The sequence below is a fragment of the Leguminivora glycinivorella genome, chromosome 11 (genome assembly GCF_023078275.1).
Source record: "Leguminivora glycinivorella isolate SPB_JAAS2020 chromosome 11, LegGlyc_1.1, whole genome shotgun sequence".
Taxonomy (NCBI): Eukaryota; Metazoa; Arthropoda; class Insecta; order Lepidoptera; family Tortricidae; genus Leguminivora; species Leguminivora glycinivorella.
The window spans coordinates 17,004,748-17,015,969 of record NC_062981.1 but is presented as its reverse complement, the minus strand read 5'-3'; the positions used below and the strand labels follow the sequence as shown (position 1 = coordinate 17,015,969).

Genomic DNA, 11,222 nt, shown 5'->3' with positions numbered 1-11,222 from the left:
GGAATGTAAATTCACTTAAGTAGAATGTTTAGCGTTTAATTTAATCTAACATATGTACATTCTTCTACAGTACTACAACTCACCTTTGCCCCTGCGTAGGTTTTGCATGTCTCGCGACTTGAGATCCGCGTAATTTTTCATGATAAAATAAGCTTGATGTGGTATTCATTTTCGATTTAACTTGACCTGTTACTTATTGACGACCGGTCTGGCTCAGTTGGTAGTGACCCTACCTGCTAAGCCGCGGTCCTGGGTTCGAATCCCGGTAAGGGCAATTATCTGTGTGATGAGCACAGATATTTGTTCCTGAGTCATAGATGTTTTCTATGTATATAAGTACATATGTATTTATCTATTTAAGTATGTGTATCGTCGTTTAGCACCCATAGTACAAGCTTTGCTTAGTTTGGGGCTAAGTTGATCTATGTAAGGTGTCCCCAATTGATTGATTTATTATTAATTTATTTTATTGACTATTATTATAGGTCCAAGCGTTAGCGAAGGACGAGCACGTGATGCAGTCGACAGCGGACAACGTACTGGCGACGAAGAAGCGCATCGAATATGGCGTCCATCAGATTTTAGTTGAAGTAGGCGAGTTGGTCCGCGCGCAGGGCTCAAGACTTAACAAGTCTGTTAGCGACAGGTATGACGCAAATGTGTTTTCTCTCTTGATTCTTGAGCATGAAATGCTATCAACAGCCACGTACTTGAGATAAAAGAGCGCATTGAGTATGGTGTCCACTAGCTCCTTAGTCCAGCTGCCCCTGTTTAAAGTCGAACTAAATGTAATGTACCTATTAACACCTTGCTGGATAATAAACTCTATACACAATAGAAAGAACAATAGGATTATGCCTACAGGCGTTATAGTGTCCACCAAGTGTTAAATAATAAATGAATGCCCCTCCCCCTCCCCTTCGACATCGGTTATATGATCAGGGTACGTAGCCGAATGGCACAAACGCTCACGAAACGAAACGCTCGTAGATATCTATCTCTATCGCTCTTGCGTATTGGCGCGACAGAGCCAGACTACCTTTCGCGGCGTTTCGTTTTCGTTTCGAGTCGCAGAAATGCCATTCGGCTACGGGTACGGGGCCTGAACTCGCTTCAGACACAGACACAGGAGGAGTATTGAAGATGATGATTGTCAGTGAAGTTGACTTTCAACAACCTTTTCTATTATATTCTGTCAAACAAGTCTGTCAGTAAATAAGAACTAAGAAAACTATAGGTATCCTTTTCTCTAGCACCCTAAAGAAAAGGATGCATATAGTTTTCTTTGTTCTTATTTACTGACAGACTTGGTTGACAGAGTATACCTAATACAGCACAAAGTTTTTAGTTGCGACAATAAATCTCAAATTAAACTTACAGATTTGACAGCATAGAGCTGAAGATGATCGAAAACCACGCCGCAGCTCTCAGCAACACCAGCGCCAAAATCGAGTCAGAAATGTCACAAGTTTGGCGACAGATCGGCGTCATGTACCAGCAAATGACCGCCAACCAGCGGTCGTTGGATAAACTCACTGTAAGTGTGTTTCATTTTCAGCCCTTCATCGTAGCTAAGGAGTGATATAATAATCCTAATCATTCTAGAAGTAATCTATAGGAAGCTACAACAAATGATGATGTACGTACCCATTAACACGTTAAGTAACAGTGACCGGACTCTTAGACGCACGGCCGGTCTCCATCCTTACTTCGTGGATATTCCACGAATCCGCACGAAGCGATTTCCTTCTTCTTTTCTTATGCGCACTCCCAAGGAGTGGAATTCCTTGCCGGCGGCTATATTTCCGAGCTCATATATCCCGGCAACCTTCAAATCAAGAGTGTACAGGCATCTTCTGGGCGAGCTCACTCCATCGTAGGCCACGTCTTTGCCTTTGGCTAGTCTGTGGTCAAGAGTAAGCCCATTTATAATTAAAAAAAAAGATACTATTAGGGTTCTCTGTTCGTAAGCGCTTTTCGATACATACCCATTTCCCAAATAATCCCAATGTTATCGACTATCTATGCTCTTAGCGTGTAGCAAGTCTGGATCTGAATGTGTTAAAGGACCCTAAGTTAGGTATTTGACAATGTATCATACAATGCTAGTCAGGTTGACTGAGTTTGGATAGGTAAATGTAAATACCCCTTTCAGCTGAACCTTATTTAGTGTTGACATGCGAGGTCACATTGGACCTTCAATAGGGACTGAGCTCACACTTTTTTTTTGCCATACTAAATTGAACTCACCGGTGCAGAAAGGCGTTCTTGTCAGACTAGCAAAAGTGTGTCCACATGAGAGGGTCAAAGTTGGGGCTGGTGTCCCTCTCGCACGTGTGACCAGTGTATAGTAGTAGTATTTTTACCTGTATGATAACTAAATTTATAAACTTCTTAAATTATTTTTGTATTATATCGAGGCAAGGGTATTAATACCTTGCAACGAATTGGTAAGTCATTATTATGAAGCCATAAAACCAAAAATTTGCTCAATTAAAAAAAACCTTTAATTGGGTATTAGTAGATTTGGTAGTAACTTTGAATATTGACTGGTATCCCCAAAGTATGACAGTGATGACGTCATTCAAATGATTTTGACAGTGGCAATAAGTGCGAGAGGGACACCAGCCCCAACTTTACCCTCTCATGTGGACACACTTTTTGGCCTAACAACTCAATCTAGCTTAATATATCTAAATCTATGGTATCACCCAAACTGGTATGCGATTAGCTATCTTATATTATAACACCCAAATGTTTCGTTTTACTAACATAATGTGTTGTTAACATCGCAACTAACACTCGTCATTACGCGCAGCACAAACAATGCCGCATATTTTATTCATGGGGCTTTAGCAATGGAAAAACACTTTATGAGGCGTAAACGCGCTAATTTAGGGTCACTGCACACTTATCAATCTACTGTCAGGCTTATTATTTAGTCGCGAAGTCGCGACGGGCGAGTGATGTCGTGCTTGCTACCAAGCTCGCGGCAAACTTTTAGACCATTAGGCGCGGTGGTGGGGACACTGGGGACAAGTTCGCGCATCTTACACATACGAGCAAAAAAACTACCTAATAAGAAAAACCGCTTCTGCGCAGGTAAGAGGCCACATAGTCTAAAAGTTTGCCACGCACTATACCTATGTTTATTTTATTAGAAGCAGTAGGTATCAACCGCAAAAGCAGCTTCGACTACCTAAATTTTAAATCAATGTCCAAAACCTACCGAGGGCTCTTATGGTAGGCGTTGGACTGATAAGTGTGCAAAAAAAATCTTAAGTGTAAAGTTGTCAAATGTGCGTTAACCTTTAATACTATTATAAATCCTAATTCCCACAGGAGCAGACCGACCAGTATGTAAATACCACCGCCACGACATTGGACGGCATGCAAGGCAAGGTAATCAATTATAGACTGTATGGCTTCACACATAACGACCATTAATCTAATTGTTTCTGTAAAACACACATTAATCAACAGCGATTGTCAGTTAAGCTATGGTTTATCGGCGAAAGATTCTAAATGGGTGGGAGGTCATAATGAACAATTTTTATTATGGGACCTATGCTGAAAATTTTGCCTATTTCATACATTTCGACTGTCATGATGCAGCTCATTTCTATGGAACAGCCTTTTTTCTCGAGATCTCTGCATTGGTCCCATAATAAAAGCTATGCACTGTGAGTACTATGACCTCAAAAGTCACTATCGAAAAGTTTGAACAGTCCTTTTTAGGGTTCCGTAGTCAACTAGGAATCCTTATAGTTTCGCCATGTCTGTCTGTCTGTCCGTCCGTCCGTCCGCGGATAATCTCAGTGACCGTTAGCACTAGAAAGCTGAAATTTGGTACCAATATGTATATCAATACCGCCGACAAAGTGGTAAAATAAAAAGTGGAAAAAGATGTTTTGTTAGGGTACCCCCCCTACATGTAAAGTGGGGACTGATTTTTTTTTCATTCCAACCCCAACGTGTGATATATTGTTGGATAGGTATCGCTCCTAAAGGAAAAACAGTGTGTGTGTCCCTCCCCCCTCTAACTTTTGAACCATATGTTTAAAAATATGAAAAAAAATCACAAAAGTAGAACTTTACAAAGACTTTCTAGGAAAATTGTTTTGAACTTGATAGGTTTAGTAGTTTTTGAGAAAAATACGGAAAACTACGGAACCCTACACTGAGCGTGGCCCGACACGCTCTTGGCCGGTTTTTATTTCATCCTGTATACTTACTTACATACCTAATATATAGGATGGTCTGAGAACGTGTTGACATTTTTTGCAACGACATATTCAACAGATCAGCCGGGTCCATACAGAGGGAGGCACGTCGCCAGCTAATTTCCTTGCGCCGCAAACGTTCTATGTAAGGCAGTGCGCGTTATGCTCAGCCGAGCCCCCTGCCTCGGTCGAGGCACATCTACATTAGACGTTGGTCGCGTGAGCACATTGCCTCGCTCTGTGTGGACCGGGCTATTGATGTTTCGTAAAATAACGTGTAAGAAAATATTTCCTATTTTTTGTATACATAACTTTAGGGCAGCCTACATAACTTTTGGAGGTCATTATTACTAAAAAAAACAAGCTCAAGGACAGTATGAGCACCGTGCAGAGTAAAGCTAAACTTGAAGGTATGTTAGCATGAAGGGAAGTATAATCTGGACCTGCTGGGACTATCTTTAGTCACCCAAGAGTTCGAAGACGCACTCGACAAGCTCAAGGACAGTATGAGCACCGTGCAGAGTAAAGCTAAACTTGAAGGTATGTTAGCATGAAGGGAAGTATAATCTGGACCTGCTGGGACTATCTTTAGTCACCCAAGAGTTCGAAGACGCACTCGACAAGCTCAAGGACAGTATGAGCACCGTGCAGAGTAAAGCTAAACTTGAAGGTATGTTAGCATGAAGGGAAGTATAACCTGGACCTGCTGGGACTATCTTTAGTCACCCAAGAGTTCGGAGACGCACTCGACGCATTTTATGTGCCTACATTTATATTACATATTAGACAATTACAGTTTAGAAATCCCGTAATCCAGAAAATGACAGTATGAGCACCGTGCAGAGTAAAGCTAAACTTGAAGGTATGTTAGTATGAAGGGAAGTATAACCTGGATCTGCTGGAACTATCCTTAGTCACCCATCAGGAGTTCGGAGACGCACTAGACAAGCTCATCCGGCATCTGGGCAAAGTTTCAGAGTGCCCACCAGGCGGGTTCTTGGATGCAAAAGTGTTAATACAGATTTTATGTGCCTACATTTATATTACATATTAGGTACAATGAAGCCCGCAGTTTTGTAAAAAATCGACCAACTCAATTTATCAATGCAAGATGATTTTCAGTCGAAAAAAAAAGTTGGTCGCTTTCTACAGAACTATAGTTATATAAAGTTGTAGCTTTATAAATTGCTTCTCAGGAGACAGTTTGTAGCATTTAAATGCTATGACAACTGTAACTTGTAATCATAGCTGATTGCGACAGAATTCTGACGTCACTGAGTGAGCACGAAACCAGCATAGTGACCGTTCACTGTACAATCATACAATATTGATATAATAATTGATCTTAAATAATATACACACAAATTATTTGTCTCCTTCTTGGTTATTTTATTAATCATGATTACAACCTCGTTTCCTATGTGCAATAAATATATTAATTATCAAATTAATGATACTGATTAAATAATTAGATAAAATTCGTGCCCTTATAGTGAATTTGTTACGCTTAATAATATATTTGAAATTGTGAAACACTCATTGCATCATACACAGGAGGACAAATAAATGGCATTTGTGAACGGGACTGCGATTGCACATGGTTGTAAAACATCGGCGGGTCTTCACAAGGAACTCAATGGAATCTAAATTTTGCGACCACTTAAAAGGTAACACTAGCACATTCGTTGTCACTGAACAGCCTAAACTGGGACAATCTATACGCTATATAATGAACAACAAAACAACGGCGTCCCGAGACGAAACACTTAACGATAAAACAAACGAGAGTTACAACTACGCGAGCCAGTCGCTATTCTTCATTGGAAAACTTCTACTTAGGATATTCATTATCTTTACTATTTTTGATACCGTAACAAAGCGAAAACTAAACAATAATAGTTTCGTGACAAAAATAAATCGAGTATATTACAAGAGGCAAATCTTCAATGGCAGTGGCTTATCTAACACTCATACACGAATAGCACTTGAAACGTTTTTACACGTGATCAGTATGTACACGGATTAATGCTCATGTACATTATATTAATGCAAAAAATATTTACATCCCTTACTTAATTATGTATTAAAAAGCACTTAACCTTCCCTTAGCCCACTCCCCAATACTATCAAAAGAGAAAAACTTAGGTATTACAAGGAATACGAGTTATGAAAACCGTAGAATATGCGAAAATATGAACGTCAAACGGCACAAGTGAAGTATATAAAGATACCCTTTACAACTAATAAGACAAGCTCAAAGCTTTGTTTATAACGATTAAAAAAAAGCTACTCAATAAGATAAACAATGTTTAAAAAGAACCGGTATAGTCGATACGATAATATAAAGGTGAGTCTAAAAGGCCGAGTATGAACGTACAAGCTGCCTAAGTGAGGTAAGTCTAAGGGTCCGTGAGACGAACGTCATGTCTGTGACATCTAACTTTGTACACGCGGTATCAAAATGTCTAAGCGGCGCCGCTCAGTGCCTTACACCGTAACCTACTATTTATAATTTATTAACTCCTAACTAAGTCTCATGTGTAAAATTGTGCCACACAAGCGTCGATGGGACATGTAAAGCGGAATGCGTAACGGAATGTACAAACTGAGATCGTTCCCGGAACGTTTTCGAAAGCAATCGCTCCTCACTACACTATCTATTCTTACGACCGCTTTGCTCTATAGCGCAGGAGTTCCCAATAACAGGGGCGTATCGCGATGGCACAGGAGCGAGGAATCTTTGCTCAATAAAGAAACCTCATAGATTTTCTTTTAGCCACTACTAAATCTGGGGGCACGAAAAAAATCTCGTAGTCAGGACTGGTACGATAAAGTTGGAAACCCCTGCTCTAGTGAGAGGTCTAATTTGAATTCTCAGACCTCTTATAGTATAATTACCTTATTTAAGTAACATAGACGTGGCCGGATAAGGTGATACCGAATACCCTAATACCGAAACAGGAACAGAGGCGTGATCCCAACCACACTTACCAAGCTCTACCGCGATGGAACTTACATAGGAAGACATACAACTATACACATGCGTCTTTATACACGTCGCCAAATAAAACTTTAATCTATTACGTACATGTTGTAAGTGAAAATACAATCGTTCGCAATCAAAGACAAGAGTGTAGAGCAAGCCAGCCGACGCCACGCGACGTCGACTCCAACGATTAGATGACCACCCCATGAATCCGAGGCACTTACATGATCTTAAGATAATGATATACAACTACACCTAGGAGTACTGAAGGTTAGCTCATTGTCGCCCCGAAGGACCCGTTGATACAACGGGCGTGACACATTTAAAGCTATGGACTCGTTTCACGTACTAGTATAGACTATCCTAACACGGAGAGAGAAGGGAGCTATCGTAGACGCACACTTAACTAGATAACCTACCGCAGCTCTTACATTACGGGACCGACGGAGCAGGGCGTCGGCCCGGTACGTCACATACAAAATTGGTATAGTAAAATGAGTGTCCGACTTCATAAAAATGCCTAACGTGCGGTCATGTTAGAAAATATAGTGTCTCCCGGTGAACTTGGAAAATATTGAACGAGTGCAGGAGTGAAAAGTCAATCGATACGAACCGTCCCCGCTCTTACACGGCGAGATCAACGGTAAAAGTGGGTGCCACATCGACCATCAACAATCGAACCTACGGCGCGGCCGCGCCGCCTATGTACATATCGACAAGTCGCAACAACAAAACAACAATCGGTTAAAACCGTCGCGGCGCTCGCGGCCGCTGCGGGCCGCCGGGATCATTCAATTCCTATAAAAGCTATATTACACGCGGGCCTCGCGGCCGCGAGCCCGGACAAATATTAATCTTATGTACATATTGTCGCGTATCTGCTCCTCGAGGTCGCCGTTTACCTCCTGGTCTTGGACGAGACGCGCTCGTGCGAGTGCGAGTGCGTGTGGGGGTCGCGCCCCCCCGCTCCTAACTGGAGCACGACGCCGGCGACGCGGCCGACAGCGGCGAGTCCGCGGGCAGCCCGACAGCGTCACCACCACCTGCACACACACACACACACACACGCGCTTTAATAACAAAACAGAAACTAATGCTTCTCCCGGACAATACGGCAATGGCCTGTCAGTTCTTCGGTGACAGGCCGTCGACGCCTGATCGTCAGTGGGCCCCTTAAACTACTTTGTAACTCACTTGCTTCATGTTAATCATGTTGTTTGACCGTTCTTCTTGTGAGATTTGAATGTATCTGAGACTGGTGACAGATTTGTTCGTACCAAAAGCACATTTTCCACACTAGAGAACTTATGAGGTGCAACAAGGTTGATGAGGGATTACGACATAGCTAATAAACTAGAAGTAAATTTCCAACTAACTGACTGGATTTTTCTAGACAACCAATCTTATCTTAGGGATTTACAATGGCATCTAAGGCAGTCGCTAATAGTAGGATTATGCAAATGACAGAATATGTAACAGGAAATCACAACACAACTAAATAAAAAAAAAAACATAAATATTGTATCTTAACCCTTGCTGATATTTTACACATTCTGACACCAATAACAGATTCATCATCAATTATGTGATAGCCTAAGGCCGATAGTCCACTATCATATGTTTATCATAGAAATATGATCATAGGTCTGTATACGTGACTTTTTCTCCGTGAAGAAAAAGGACAGCATGTTGCCTATGATCATATTTCTATGACAAACATATGATAGTGGACTATCGGCCTAGGATTGGTGAAGGTTTGTATTCTTATGATTAACTAATTCAATCAGTATTCACTAGGATTACCTAGATGGCCCATTAGGTTTGTTCTTATACAACCTTATTTCAAATATTCATTTTTGGAATACTCATGAAATCATAGCACATATATGTAAAAGAATAATATGAATGCCTACCTTTCTACTGCCGGCATGATTCCGATGCTCACAGAGCCACACACCCTGCCATGTGCCCAGGTTTAGTTTCCCGTCCGTGATGGGGATTGTGAGCGATGAGCCCAGGAAGCATGCTTTCACATGAGCCGGCTGTGGGATAGCACAATTGATTATTAGTTACATGAATCATCAATATAATCTGTACTATTCTACATTTAGTCAGCTGCAGAGGAATACTCATGGTAGTAAAATAGTATGAAAAGGTGCTAAGCAAATAGTAATGTTGAATTTAAACATGTAATGCTGACTCTGCACATAATATAGGATACATTCACTTCATGGGACAGATGTGGGGGCAAATTCAAATCAAAATGTATAACATGTAAATTAAATATAAGTAGTTACATTTTCTCATAAAATTTAATATTATGACTAGGTATATAGGTAACACAAATAGACTTACAACATTCTAAGCACATCCCAGTTAAATTGTTAGATTATGTTGTAATCTGTTTAGTTCTCCTAGTATTATCTGTTAATTAGGTATGAGGATGTCAAAATTGAATCATTTTTGAAACCCATCAAAGTTAGATAAAGTTCAAAATAGCCCAATTAAGGGTTACTTGTGTTGCATTTCATCATAAGATTTGGTCTATTGATAAACAAGGTCACAATGTTAAGAAACTTTTATCATGGTTATCAGTTGTCAACAAAATCATTGAAGTCAGATGCTTATAATTATGTTTAACAGCTGATAAGAGATTACAGCAATTCCTACACACATTTGCTATGGGTCACCTTCAAGTCTCACAAATTAACAAACAAGTGATAATTAAAAAGGCATAAACAAACAGCTGACATTCTCAGAAGTTTCTAAGTTTGAAATTGTCACCATAAAATATGATCGAAAAGTAAAACAAAATGTTTGTAAGTTTGAATGTGGATTATTACCATGTCGTCAGGGCCCTCACAGGAGTGGCGGTACGGCAGTCCCTCGGGCACGATTTTGTTGAGCATCATCTCCATGTCGTCTCTCACGTCTGGGTCCCAACTTTCATTTAACGCGAGACTCGCCGAAGTGTGCATAACTGAAAACAACGTGCCCTCTCGTCAGCCGGTTTACATACGTTACACATTTTGACATTTCACGCACTGCCCTACTACTATAATCATTTGACCACTGCGTTATCGACATTGATGCAAATTTCATTACTTTACTTTTATTATAAACCAAAAATCGCGCGAGATTAAAGTGTAGAACAAATTGACAAGTGGGAGGGGGGTGCAGCAATGTAGAAGTAGGAGCGATGTCTTAGCGTATACTGGTACTCACTCTGGATGTGGCAGAGTCCGATGGCGAACAGCGACAACTCGGGCACCTGCTTGAGGATCTCCTCGGTGACGAGGTGCACGCCCCGGTGCTGCGGCCTCAAGTTCAGCTTCCGTTGAAACCACGCGGACCCGATCTGAAGTCCTCGGTTCGAGGCCATGTTTAATTTTTCAAACGCTACAGAATGACCGCAAGAACACAAACGATCTTACACAACATCACTTAGGAAAACCTTTACACAAATTGAACCACAATTATCATAAAAGATTCATCTTCGATCTTTAAATAGTAATAAATATAGCGGAGGTTATAGGACAGATTCGACACCCTATTTTCTGCGGGAAGGTGAAATAGTCGTTAAACGAAAGAGAAACAAAATGTAACAGTTGCCAGTAAAAAAAATATCAGCAGTCCAATATGAATTTCATTCATAAATTCCAATTAGGACATTGCACGTTTTATCATTCCTGGCTATTCTACTATGTTTTTTCTATTTTGACTATAATAAATCAATTTGATTACATAAATTATCTAATCATATGTAATTTAACTGTCTTGTAAATCAAATGTTATAACAATTTGTATTCAAATTAGTTTATTTTATTATGATTAAGCATTTTGTTCAAACTATATATTTTCTATTTTATAAATATTCAAGAGAAACAAATAAATATTTCTATCGCATGGTTTTGGTAATCATTTCGTCAGTTTATTTCGATTATTCGACTGCAGCTCTAGCAACACTAATATGTAATTCACCCTTAAATGGAGCGGGAAATTTTAAACAGTTG

At 40.3% G+C, this 11,222-nt stretch overlaps 2 protein-coding genes across 2 annotated transcripts in view; one reads left to right on the top strand and one right to left on the bottom strand.

Annotated features, from left to right (window-relative positions):
• LOC125231368 overlaps nucleotides 1–3,462 on the top strand; it is a 3,947-nt gene extending 485 nt beyond the window's left edge. The window contains exons 2-4 of the mRNA XM_048136814.1: nucleotides 486–646; nucleotides 1,381–1,537; nucleotides 3,343–3,462. Of these exons, the coding sequence (XP_047992771.1) occupies nucleotides 486–646; nucleotides 1,381–1,537; nucleotides 3,343–3,447 (423 nt within the window). The 3' untranslated portion in view covers nucleotides 3,448–3,462. The remainder of the gene's footprint in view (nucleotides 1–485; nucleotides 647–1,380; nucleotides 1,538–3,342) is intronic.
• A 4,716-nt stretch (nucleotides 3,463–8,178) lies between these two features.
• On the bottom strand, nucleotides 8,179–10,794 carry LOC125231147 (UPF0047 protein YjbQ-like). Its single transcript, XM_048136508.1, is given in 5 exon segments — nucleotides 8,179–8,228; nucleotides 8,231–8,252; nucleotides 9,123–9,251; nucleotides 10,053–10,189; nucleotides 10,435–10,794. Coding segments are annotated over 5 exon segments (495 nt in total). The 5' UTR covers nucleotides 10,592–10,794.
• Nucleotides 10,795–11,222: the final 428 nt, after the last annotated feature.